Below are 13,435 nucleotides of genomic sequence, written 5' to 3' on the forward strand. Positions count from 1 at the left end.
GACAATAACGAAAATGAAATAATGCAATAATCGGCACACAAAACAACACCAGTGAATGGGAGGAAACGGAGTAAAAACTAAAAAAGGAAGATGATGTAGGAAGCAAAACAGCTGAACCTACTACAACCTTCACAACAATGTACCAAAACACCATGCTCAAACCTACAACTAACAAATCTCGGTTCCTCCTAAAGGACAACATTTCTTAATATACAGATAGATTTCGTTATCAGGTTCCTTCAAAATTCAGTAACGCCTACCACCATACGTTGACATTAGGATCCGATTTGGCTTCTTCCCTCTCTTCCCTGCATCATTTGACTTGGACGCGTTGGGACCTTCAACAGCTTTTGCTTTGGATGTTACATTTGCGAAGGACGGGATTCCAGGACTCCTTGTTCCTGAGAGAAAGGAAGTCCACTGGTTATGAGCACTAATCCCAAATAAGCAAAACAAAACTGAGAACAAAGTTGCTACTCCTATTGAGGAAGATGAGTATAGGGTCATTCACTCGGAGGATGAAGTTGGTGATGACAACCAATCTATAGATGAGGTTAATGAGGAAGAGGAGGTATGTCAAGAGCTTCTCAAAGCATTTGGTCCTTCTGGAACTTCTGATGAACGCAAGGAAATACAAGAGGCATGCAGAGAAAAATGGTTCATCTCCAAGAAGTTTTCAACAAAAGGGTCCTTACTACAAAGCTGCCACCAGTTCCGCAAAACAAGGTCACAAAGCAGTAGGGGTAGATGATATGTGCGGGTCCTACATCTTAGTGGTGGTGTCATTAGTATCACAGGAGCATGCATCTTCACTTCACATAATTTTATTTCCAACATACCATGTATGAGCTTACATATTCTGTATCTCTTCTTCTAGGCTATGTTCGGCTGAGATAAAGCATTTTAGAAGAGTTCTTTTGATTGAGTACCATCATAAAGCACTCTACCTAGATCCTAGGTTTATCTTAAGTTATGGAATTAAGCTACTAGGTCATCTGTTAGGTAGCCTAATTCCACCTTTGAGCTTTCTTTTGTGTTTTTAGGGAGGTCTTGGTCTAGTCCCCCTCCTTGTACATATTTGCCTTGATGAAATAAAAAGCTTGGGGGTGTTGCTCAACCCCTGACCCACCATGGGTCATTAAAAATGAAAAAGAAAAAAACAAAAAACAATAACACGTTTACAGCAAACTGTGATGAAACATGATAAAGAAGTCAGATCATAGCAGATAATCAATGTCAATAATCAAGTAAGAGATTTAAGAAGATACCAGCTGCCACAGAAGAATCACATGCGGACTCATCCATTTTCAGCGCTGGAGGATCACATCCAGCGGCAAAACCAAGCCTTGCAACATTGGAGAACAGCTGCTTGCCTCCAGGCACTGGGGAGCTTGATGATGTTACACTCGTACTTCCCAAAGCTTATCACAAATACAAACACAAAAACAATCATTTCAACTAACGAGAAGATGGTTAGTACCTAAGTAAAGGCGCAAAGCAATATTATAGAACTTCAAAAACAAAGGTCAAATCCCAAGGTTTTTGTAGTCATGAAGAAGAGTTTAACAGTTAATAGCATTAGTGACAAAACTGCAATGGCAAAAGTCGAACTTCTGAAATCACCACTATCAAGCTCAATTTAGCTTTCCGGTAACCATTTTCTATAACAATTTGAGTCACAGAACTACTAGCATGAAAGTGATTGTATATGTTGAGACATAATTTAGTAAATAATGTGGCCTCAAACCGCTTAAAACTTTTAGAGCTTGAACTTTTAGATGAGATGGTACCAAACTAAGTTGCTTGGAGTCAGGTGCGGGTGCCCGACAGGGGTGCAGATCCAGGTATGAATAAGAGTGCAGGGATTCAGCTAAAACTAGTTCAAATATCCAAAATTAGAGTTACAAAAATCTGCCTAAATTATTATGGGCTATTTGAAATGAAAGGCGCGCACAAATTTAGAGCAAGTTTGAGCCTGTAATTATTATTAAGAACAAATACATCTCCCTACTCTTTTTTTGAGTCAACATGGCTATTGCAAATGCTAAATGATATAGAAGTCATGATAGATTTCTCGAGTTCATTGTAATGTTGACCTGTAAATATCATTAAAGCACATTCTGGTTGCTGATTTTTTAATAAAAATTTCTTCTAACAATAAAAGAAACACCTATCTAAATTTTGATTTCAAAAATCATTGTATCTGTCTCGAATTTCAATATCGGTTCTGGTAAAAGTACTAAAAGTTGATTGATCATATCCCATATGGATTCCACAGCCACACAGACGTTGTATTAACATGGGTGCAGCACCAAAAGTGAAGCCTACACCCCAGCATAGGTACCAGAGCACGACATGGTAGCAGAACAGGCAGAGATCATGATTCCAAGTCTCTCTATAACCCAGTATCAAAATTGAATTCCACGAGCTTGGCCCATGAAATTTAGCAGACGTGTTGAAGAGCCAATCAGTATATATTATTAAGCTGGGCAAGAGAAGATGATGTGGCTCCAGTCTTTGGCCCAGAAACACAGTTATCGTTTTTCTACTTTTTTGGCCTTTTTTCCTATTTTTACCATTTTTGTTCTATATTTTCTTAAAAAAAAATAAAAAGTCAATTCTAAAAATCTGAATTATTACAACCCAACCTTTAATTCTCCATGTTTCTTTTCAGTCAACTCACATTATCACATTATCTTGAGAGGCCACAAAATCTTTATTAAAGTAACATTAATGCAGCCCTTTGCACCCCTAGAGAAGCTTTAACAAAAATAGTAACGTGGACATTAATTAAAAAAATGATTCTCCCAACGCTCAGTTAATGTAATTAGAGCAATTAAACTTTTTGAAATGATAGACAATAAGTTAATTACAAGATATGAAAGCTGGTCTTTGGAGCAATGACCAGATTTAGAATTGTGATGCAAGACATATAAGAGGTGGAGGAATAGGAGAAGGAAACAATAAATGAAAAGAGGAGAAGAGATACAACAACCGTAAATTTCAAGCAACAATAATGAAGAAAGAGTCCAGTAGCAACTATATTTTTTTTTAGATAACCGTGGTGTCCGGACCACCTCCTCGACTAATTTCACGGGATACCTGTCACCTCCCACAAGCAATCCACCAAGGCTAGAACAAATGGAAAGAAATAACCTAGTGTTTGTCTCCATTGGGAATCAAACCTGAAACCTCATGGTGCTCAACCCATTTCATTGAACCACTAGGCCACACCCTTGGGTGCAAGTCCAGCAACAACTATAAGTCTTACTTCTGTTTTTTATTTCAGAATTGTTCAAAGAGGATTTGAGACCATAACTGACACCAACACCAACAACACACCCAGTATATTCCTACAAAGTGGGTCTGGAGAGGGTAAAGTGTACGCAGTCCATATCACTACCTCAAATAAAGTAGAGACAGAGACGTTGCTTCCGATAGAGCCCCCGGCCCAAGACAAATAACAGTATAAAAGACGTAAAAACAAAAAACAAAATTGGACAACATACCAATTGGATAATAAAAGAAACAAGACACTCAAAGAGTAATACTATACACAATCTATCTGAAATCACAAACATCACCAAAAATACCATGAACAAAAAACTACAAGACACACGCATAACACTACACTCTAGGCACACCTACCAACAAAGCACTCCTTCCTATTAGCAAGGACGCACTCCTATCCACTAACTCTCTACCTTAATTTACATCTTCCACACCTTCTTATGTAGGGTCATGTCCTTAGTGAGCTATAATTGCTCCATGTCATGTCTAATCACCTCCCTCCAATATTTTTTCTGCCTAACTCCATCCCGACTGAAGTCATCCATAGCCAAGTCTCACACCTCTGTATTAGGGCATCTGTGCACCACCTCATCACATGTCCGAACAATCTCAACTTTACTTCCAGCATCTTGTAATCCACCAAAGTCATTCTCACCTTCTCTCGAATAATCTCATTTCTAGCCCTCTCTCTCGTAATAAGTTCACACATCCACCGCAACATCCTCATCTCCGTCACCTTCAACTTTTAGATGTGGGGGTTCTTGATTGGCCAACACTCCACTCCATACAATATCGTCTGTCGAACTGCCACTCTGTAAATCTTGCATTTTAGTTTAGGAGGCACCTTCTTATCACACAAACTCCTGAAACGAGCCTCCATTTCAACCACCCAACACTCATACGGTGTGACATCCTCGTCAATCTCTCTTTCGAATGGGCTGAGAATCTAGCTTCACTGCCATGTCCGCCTCCAACGTCAAATCACTGAACTTGCACTTCAAGTATTCCGTCTTGGTCCTGCTCGACCTAAACCTTTTAGCCTATAGGAGCATTACTACAACATATTCAATATAATCCCACAAGTGGGTCTAGAGAGGGTGCGGTGTACACAACCTTACCCCTGTCTTGTAAAGGTGGTTTCCAATAGACCCTCGACTCAAATAAAGTATATAAATGCAATTATATAAAGCAGATACTCTAAGAAATAAAGAATGGGAATTATCAAGGTGAGGTTACAGCTTATGTTCTATGATATTGAGATTTAGTTAATGAAGCGTTTTCACTGTGAATTATCAAGTGTTTTCTCTTCTTAGCATTCATTGAAATATTTCTCCCCCTTGTACTTTCCTAGTAAGCATCTTGATATTGCTTATTAATTTGGTATCATTTGATGTTTGTAACGTGATAACTTAGAAAATAATTTGTTTTACACCCACGCAACGCAATACCAATAAGTATTAACATAATAACAGTTTCGTCCATATACTGATCAAATCCATGTCTCTTAGTAATATGTATTGTCGATATTCAGAGGCCATCAAAAATATAAGAGATAAGGACCAATAGAAATGTTTTTTAATGGCACAGACGAGTTGATGGAAAGTAAAATGGAAGAATGAATAATGTTGATCTAAAAAAGTAAAAGAAGGCGAGACCTAGAAGGAAGTCATTCACTATTTCATGAAGATTTTGTTACGAGGATCTCTTGACAAATTATTTGTGATATTAACAAAGTAGATAAGTATATATTATAACAGAAGATTCATTCTGGAAAAAGAAGATTACACGAAAATTCTAATCTGCACAATGCGCGAAAAAATTTACTAGTTAAATGAATAAAAATCTAACAGTTTAAGATTTAAGATGAGATGATCACACTTTGACAGTATACAGAAGATAAGCACTATAACTCTCTTAAATGAAGATTATGTACTTAAAGGAATATATTTGTCTTATAACCAACCAAGCAATGACATGACTCATCTTCCCCTTATAAAAGATGGATGGGGACTGTGGGGTGGAGGGTGATATACTCCAGGATGGTTAAAATTCCAAACCACGTCCGATGAGAACATAAACTTCTTACATAAATATTAACTTTTGATGTACCTTCGAAGTCATTGCTAGTGAAATTAGGTTCTTCTGTGAAAGAAGGTTCTGAAAAGCTAAAGGGCAAAGGCTCTGAGTGCATGCCAATGGCTTCAGCTTTAACTTGTTCACGCCGTTCCTGAAAAAGAAAAATATCAAGTTTGAAGAGTTCCTCAATAAAAGGAATCATCCGAACCAAGTCCCGTTTTAAATTGTGTGCACTGTCAACTTTGGGTATCATGAGAATGAGAGGCTCGAATGTACCAGAAGGACCAGAGCTATGAGGAGCTTCTCAGAAATGATTTTGGACCTTCAGCTAATGGATTTGGTTTTGCAAGGGTGATAATACACTTTGTCAAGAGTGCCTCTGCAAGCCTCAAGAATTGATAGGTTCCTATCTCTCATAGTGGAAGGAAAGCTTCAAATCTACCAAACAGTAGACACTGCCAGTAGTCATTTCAGACCACAAAGCTCTTATGCTAGAAGGTGGAGAGTAGGACTCAACACCATCTTACTTCAAGTTTGAAAATGTGTGACTTCAATAAGTGGGATTCATTGATACGGTGAAGAGAAGGTGGCAGAATTACACAACATGTGGCATAGAAGTTGAGGAACTTGAAAACGAACATCTCCAACTGGAACAGGGAAGTATATGGCAAGCTAGAAACAAGCAAAAGCAGGGCTCTAGATGAGCTTTCAGCTTAAAAACAAGCAAGAGAAAACAGAACTCCAACTCAAGGTTCCTGAATCTGAAAATGGAGTTGGAGAGATTGCTAAAGCTGAAGAAACCTCATAGAGACAAAGATCAAGATGTTTATGGTTAAGAGAAGGGAACAAGAAACACTAGCCAACTCATATAGGAGATTCAATTCAATTGGCAAGCTCACATTAGAAAGCGAAAGATTGTAAAGAATTAACCAAAGGGGAGATCCAAAATTACTACGATAAAGAGAATGAAGGCCAACTGCCAGATTTGAAGATGTAGCAGACTCTCAGTAGAAGACCAAAAACCAAGGTGATTTCTTCAGATTTGTCCAAGCCTTGACGGACAAAGTTATCTGGTACATGTCTTGGTGGGAGGTAGCACAACAGATGCCCCATGGAGTTAGCTGAGGTGAGCGCAAGCTGGACGGGACCCTACGCTTATTTATTTTTAAAAAAAAAAGACGTAATACATACACAGCCTCTTAAATTAGAACTAAGGGTTGTTCCAATTGAGCATCTGATCACGTGATAAAATTGTTACTATTAGACATTTTTCGATTCAAATTTTGATAAACCTATTCCGCATATTCTCAAACATCTATTAGGCAGGCAAGTTAACCACAATAAATATGTATCTCCTTTAATTATACACATCAACCTCAACCAGAGAGATTTCAAGCTTACTGAGGCTAATGCGTATAATTAAAGAAGGTGACATATTTTAAGTGCTTAATTTATTTACATAAGGGGCACTTGAGAACAGGCGCAAAAAATTCCAAAATTTGAACCGATAGTGTCTCATAGGAACACTTTATCAGGAGCTCAATTGGAACACACCGTAGTTAGAGCATCTAAAAAAAATACTGTTAAGTTCAAGGGGCTGTTTGTGTATTAAGCCAAAAAAGAAAGTAGAGTCCTATATGTATCTAAGAAGTTCCTTCATTGATCATTAGCAGGTCTTATTTATATCGCTATTGTTCGCACTATGGACTTCTCCAAACATCCAAACTCATGATGCTACGCCATTAATTGCACAAGAACGTAAAAATCAACTGTAGTTCTGCTAAAAACATGGGCTACAAACCTTCCTAGCTAGCCACTTCCTTTGTTTTTCCCTACTTTTGATTTCCTCCATAAATGGAGAAAGTGCATCCATGGGCAACATTTTGCTGATATCAATTTCACAGAGCTGAAATTTACAAGTGAAAATAATTAGAGTGATCAAACAACTAATGAAGTCACGCCACTTCCAGAAATAAGTACACATACCTGAAATGTTGTTGTCAAAGAAAAATGACTTAGGAAGCGGTAGCGCCTTCTCATGGCCTCCGATTGCGTCACAGATTCCATTTGTAATATCTTTCCACTGATTCTGCATCCAAGATTTTATCTTATAAATTGTTGCGGAATAACAAAAGGCATATGGTCAAACATATTAACATAGACAGGTATAATGTTATTTTCAAGTAAGCATAGTATTTACCACCATTTAGCTCACGGTAGACCCATTCCCCCTCTCAGCTCACGGCACAGTTCACCACCTCAGCCACCCCCCACCCACCCAGCTAGAGCGACGGATGAGATAGTACCAGAGTTGTTTAAAGAGCCCCCATCCATCCCCACCCCCCAAGAAATAGTAACCTGTCACAGCAAGCAGCAACTTTGTGCCTTTTCTAACTCCCACCCATCCATCCTTGCCCCTTTTATTTTAAAATAAAGTAAGATATATCATTAATAGGCATCCCGTGGATGCAAAATTGCAAAGTGTTCATAGAAGTAATGTTAGTTTCAAAACAATGTATTGACTAATCTAGGGATTGTGAACTAACAAAATCCATAAAGTTAACTGGACTCTATCCTCCCCCTTTGTTATTCAAACCCATCCTTCCTATGGCCTTTAAAAGCCATTCTGATCTATTTACCACCAGCACATTCAGCCCCTCTAGAATATGTTCAAATCATATGACTCTCCCTACCCAAATTCAGTTTGAATCCCAGTTTGAAAATCGAAAATGAAGCTAGCTGCTTTGTGTTAAATGGGTCAGGGAAGGTAAAAGGGGTTGAAATGAGATTTAAGCTGGAAATTAAGGGTGAGTAACACTCCCTTTCGTGTCTTGTGTAAGCCCTTTTTTTTTCTTCTCACGTACCGTAGATAAATTGGTTTACTGATACGCCCTACTTCATATTTTAGAAAAAGGGGCCTAATAATCTGAAGTATGTTAAAAGCACGACGTCCTTAGAAATGTTGATTGAACTTTTGGCCCTTCATTATAAAATTCAACAATAGACACAATTGTCATTTACTATTTTCCTAATATTTAGAACTTTCGAATCAACTAAAATTACACCCAATGTAATCCCACAAAGTAAGGTTTGGGGAAGGTAGGTGTACACAGACCGTACCTCTACCTGGAGGTAGAGAGGTTTCCGGTAGATCCTCCGCTCGATGAAAAGGCAATAAATGGAATGAAGAAGTTATGACAAAATACTACAGAAAGCATGACAAAGCAATCTGAACAGAAACTATAAAATACAATAATAGAAGTACCAGATGCATCAAATAATATCAGAAACTGAGGAACAAGAACTAAGGGGGAAAAACTATGACAATATGGAAGGATAAGCTATACCATGATCTACTGCCTACTAACCTACACCCTATTATGTGTCCTCCACAGACTCCTATTCAAGGTCATGCACTCAGTAAGCTGAAATTGTGTCATGTCGTGTCTAATCACCTCTCTCCAATGCTTTTTAACCTCCCTCTACCCCTCCGAAAACCATCCATAGCCAAGCTCTCACACCTCCTCACTAAGGCATCCGTGTCTCTCCTCTTCACATGCCCGAACCATGTAATCCTCGCCTCCCGTATCTAGTCCTCCACTAAAGAACCTCTCACCTTGTCCGGAATATCTTCATATCTAACCCCATATCTCTTAGAATGTCCGCACATCTATCTGAGCATCCTCAATTCAAATCAACTAAAATTATGTTATTAAATATTTCCTTATCAACAACCAATTTTTAAAGATTTTACTTATATAAATCATTTCCTATTTAGGACCTTCATTGGTCAAAGTTCCAACACCATAATAATTCAACATAAACAGGAAAACTTTGGTTTCCTCATTAACATGATTTTCTCTCAAGATTGATTACATGTATTTCAAATGTGCTAAAAGAAAAGCTAGATTTTAGTAGCTAATCTCACCAAGGACAATCTGAAACAGAAGACATCTATCTAGGACGGAATAGTACCATAGAAGACTAGGGGCCAAATTGCAACTTCTATCAAACAACTGGAAACAAGAAGAATACCTTAATCCATATGCATAAGACATTTGTTCAATCTAATAGTTGCTGCCTTAATAATGAAGGGAAAATATAGAATAAGATAAATGTATCAAAACTGAGTTCAGTGGGTCCACAGGTTTGCAGTTTCTCTGGAACCAACAAATTGCCACCTTTCACTAGAAAAAATATAGCATAACTTACTGTAAGAATGTAAAAATCTTACGAACCTGTTAGGAAGACTATCATAGCCACCATAGTAATGCAGAAGGCACTTCATGTTCAGTGGATGAAGGATAAGGTGCTGACCATCAACTGCCTGAAAAAACCAGGCACTATAAAACATGTATAAAGCTATGCATTTATCTCACAGAACCAAGTGAAAGATATTGACTAAACGCATGGAGCAGCAACATAATAAACAGTTGTAAGACAGTTCCAACATCAAAACTATGCTTAGTTCGAGCAGACAAAAGAAATTGAGGTTGCAAAGCTGTCAAATGTTATGCTAAGTTTGAGACGAACTCTGTAATGCTAGGATGCATTAAGGAGTTGCCACGGAGCTGAAGGGAAGAAACAAGCAAAAGCAGAACAAAGCATCAGAAATGACCCCCATGAAATCAAGTGGACAATGAAGGAGATTTGCAAGAGGGCATCTGAAGGTGTCAATAACACACATTTACAAACGGAAAGATTGTGGCTCTTTTCAGCCTCTTTTTAAGCAGTCAAAACATTCAAGTTTCTATGGAAGATCAAATGACCTTCACGGAAAAGGAAAAAGTTATCTTTGTATAGTACATCTGGCGTATATGGGCTTCCCTTTTCCCTGAAGGAAATCCTATCACAAGTTTCTATAATATATAATTTTATCAACCACTTGGCTTGATATATCAGAAACCTAATAGCACATAAAATTAAAAACAGAACTTTCTTTATGGAAAATGGTATTACCCCACTTTGCCTGAAAAACCAACTGTAGAACACTTCCATGAGAAGGTGGATTCAATAGAACAAAACAATCACTTCGAAAGTACAATAATCTAGCATTGGGGTGGGTTAGGCCCAATGTCCATTTTCTTAGTGGTACACATACATTTAAATGTAATACACGCATACTTGCATAGGAAAAACAACATTTTCATATGAATTCACCTGGTAGAAACTGTAGGAACTGATTTCTTCTCTATTCGTAATGCCAATAGTGTCTTTCTGTAGGCTCTTGTTATAGTCATATAAAGACAATGAAGATCCAATACAATCTTCAAGTGATTCAAAATCTGCAGCTTGAACAAACTGAGAGTCCCTCGCTATCTTATTGAGAGTTGACTTCTCCTGCAATATTGGCTTATCATTTGGATGACTGGATGCCATTTCAGGAGTAGATTGACCAGCAGAATGGGCCTGAACACTTTCTGTTGCCTGAGAACTATAAGAGCACTTATCAAAACAATTATCTTCGTCAGATTTGCGGTTTTGGACAGCAATATGTTGCATATTCCAGTACTTCTTCCTCTGCTCCAATTGTTCCATTGCAGCGCAGACAAAGGGAAGTTTTTCCATGTCATCAACTAAGCCTGAATCTGCTCTAGCTAACCAACTATCAAGATCAGACATTGCCTCTCGGACAGAGAGGTCAACATCTGACGTAAATGTGAATTTTGAAAACGACTTTTGAACCTCCTCTCCACCAACAATGCCATCATTATTTTTCAACGATAAAGTAAACGAATCCTTGTTACGGGTTAAGAGGGAAAATTCAATGACATCACCGACACGATGTTGCTTAACGTTCTCAATTTGAATGGTGTACAAATCCTTTGAAGATATCATCATAAAGCACAAGGGGCATTTCTTCTTGAAATCGTCCTTATGGTCATCTTCTTCGGAGATGATAAAATATTGCATAATACATGGGAAACAAAAGATATGACCACATGAAGTTATCTGAGGACAGAGGGGATCCTCTAAGCATATGGGGCACTGCACATGAAATGGAGTGGAATATCTGACACAAACAATATCCTCCCACTGTAACATTTTGTCCGGATCGATTGAGGAGTGAGGGGCGTAATTGCCAGAATCCAAGAGAACAAACTTGTAATTTGCTTGAAGAAACAAGTCTTTGTTGTAAGGTTTTCTCTTGAGGTATCCTCCTCTCCTTGGAGGAGGGAGGCGCAGCCTAGATTGTGGACGAGAAATGGGATCATAGTGAAAATTGAGCAAGTGGTTTCCACTAACCATGTGGTTTCTTCTTGGAGCTGAGCGGGCAGCAGTGTTCCTATCTCGAGGAGGGTTATGGCGGCCGTGTCGACTGCTACTGGAGTCGTTCACCTGGAATATATGTGTGCGTGCATTAGATATAATGGAAGGGAGGACAAGTTAGAATATGCAAAGTATGGTGGGGGTATTACCTTTTTGGAGGAACCAGTAGAGGAGGGATATGCAGGGGTAACCATGTTTCCTAAATAAAAGGCGTAGGAAAGAATATTAGTAGTAAATTGAATAGTAATCAGGCGGAGGTGGGAAAAAAAAAAAAAAAAAAAAAAAAGGAAAATTCAATAGAAACCTGACAAGTTGTGGGAAGGGCCGTATTGCTGCTGGTGTTCGGATCCATGATTGGAGTTAGGGTTTGTAGAGATTGAAGATGACGATGCTGCTGTATGATTGTCAGTATGGGAATGAGAGGGCAAGATGGACATGAAATATTTGCAGGGGAGAGATTGATTTGATTACACACAAATGGGGGTTTGATCTTTTCGGGTTTTTGTCTCCCAATCACCGCAATATATATATATATATCTATCTATGCCCCCCGCCCCGCTCTTTTAGTTAGAGTTTGCCCAGGATTCTCAAATATTTTTGCTAACTTATTTATTTATGAAATTTTGAATATGTGTTTAGTGAAAATATTTGATTTGAACATTAGTGTTTTTTAGTATTTAAAAATATTTATCTAATAATAATAAATTATATATAAACACTATTAGTCAAAAAAATTTAAAACTATCTGATAAATCTATGACTAAATGGGGCCTTATTTTTAGAACAGGGGTTTGGTCACACGTATTGCAACTAATTTTTGCTAAAATTTGAGTGCCATTAAAATTTGTCCAGATTCGACCAAAAAAAAAAGAACAAGATTCCAAAATATATAGTGTGTTGTCTTCATCTCATATTAATTGATTATTTTATTAAAAATAATTATCTCATATTAGTTATTTACCTTATTAAATTAAAAAGCATTAATCAAATTTTTTTCATATTATTCTTGTAATTAAATCTTTTTGAAAATGTTCACACTTGTTTATAAAATATTTTTAAAAATATTATAATTTCTTAACATGCCTGTAAAAAAAAATGACCAATTAATATGGGAATGGAGGAGTAAAAAAAAAAGTGATTTGTTGGTCAAAATATAATTTTTTGACTTTTGAAAAAAAAATTAATACTTACTCAAACTTCTTATATAGTTTATTTAAAAAGGAAAAAAACTCAAAAATTATGACTCCAACTACAATTCAATTTATACAATCTCTTATTAAATGCGTTCTTACTAAAACAGCGATTCACAAATATGGGAAGATTAAAATAAAAAATAGTCAATTACTATCATTATTTTTATAAATTACTTTGCATCAATATATCTTTGTAACTAGTTGAAATTTGACATATTATGATAGTTGTTAATGTATTATTAGTATTTTTATCAAAATGTCATATAATGATTAGTGAATAATGTATTATTCAGGTCATTATCAAACACTTGTGTTTATATCTCATGTACATTTAAGGGGTGTGCCATTTTATTACGTGATTATTACTTAATATAGTTTTTGACTTTTAAAAAAACATGGAATGTAAATATACTTTGATGCTTACACACTGAAAATCAGAAAAAACAACCTTCCTTATATGTAGTTAAATTAATAATTGAAGTGGGTTACTTCAATTTGCAACATTAGGACAGTGGGAGGTGATTCTGAGTATTTTTCAGTCTTGACCGAGTTGCATTAAGGTCCAACTCTTAGTCCGTTTCTATTCGCCTTGGTGATGGATATGT

The 13,435-nt window shown here is 37.1% G+C and overlaps 1 protein-coding gene across 2 annotated transcripts; it reads right to left on the minus strand.

The window, feature by feature from the left end:
- Positions 1–12,384, minus strand: LOC107860806 (RING finger protein 10). 2 transcript variants are annotated; one of them, XM_016706292.2, is made up of 9 exons: positions 11,942–12,384; positions 11,787–11,836; positions 10,528–11,706; positions 9,606–9,694; positions 7,354–7,456; positions 7,169–7,273; positions 5,401–5,518; positions 1,269–1,421; positions 1–401 (listed from the first exon to the last, which is right to left on the minus strand). In XM_016706292.2, the coding sequence occupies exons 1-9, from the start codon at positions 12,072–12,074 to the stop codon at positions 247–249; spliced, it is 2,085 nt and encodes a 694-aa protein (XP_016561778.2). In that variant the 5' UTR covers positions 12,075–12,384; the 3' UTR covers positions 1–246. The 2 variants fall into 2 exon arrangements, with proteins under 2 accessions (XP_016561778.2, XP_016561780.2); XM_016706294.2 differs by having other exon boundaries at positions 11,947–12,208.
- Positions 12,385–13,435: the final 1,051 nt, after the last annotated feature.

Source organism: Capsicum annuum, chromosome 2, assembly GCF_002878395.1.
Source record: "Capsicum annuum cultivar UCD-10X-F1 chromosome 2, UCD10Xv1.1, whole genome shotgun sequence".
NCBI lineage: Eukaryota > Viridiplantae > Streptophyta > Magnoliopsida > Solanales > Solanaceae > Capsicum > Capsicum annuum.

Coding starts and splice junctions, on each gene's coding strand:
- LOC107860806 (XM_016706292.2), bottom strand. CDS start 12,074: ATGTCCATCTTGCCCTCTCATTCCCATACTGACAATCATACAGCAGCA. Junction 11,837..11,941: donor CCCTTCCCACAACTTGTCAG/GTTTCTATTGAA, acceptor CCTTTTATTTAG/GAAACATGGTTACCCCTGCA. Junction 7,457..9,605: donor TATGATAGTCTTCCTAACAG/GTTCGTAAGATT, acceptor TCTTGGATGCAG/AATCAGTGGAAAGATATTAC.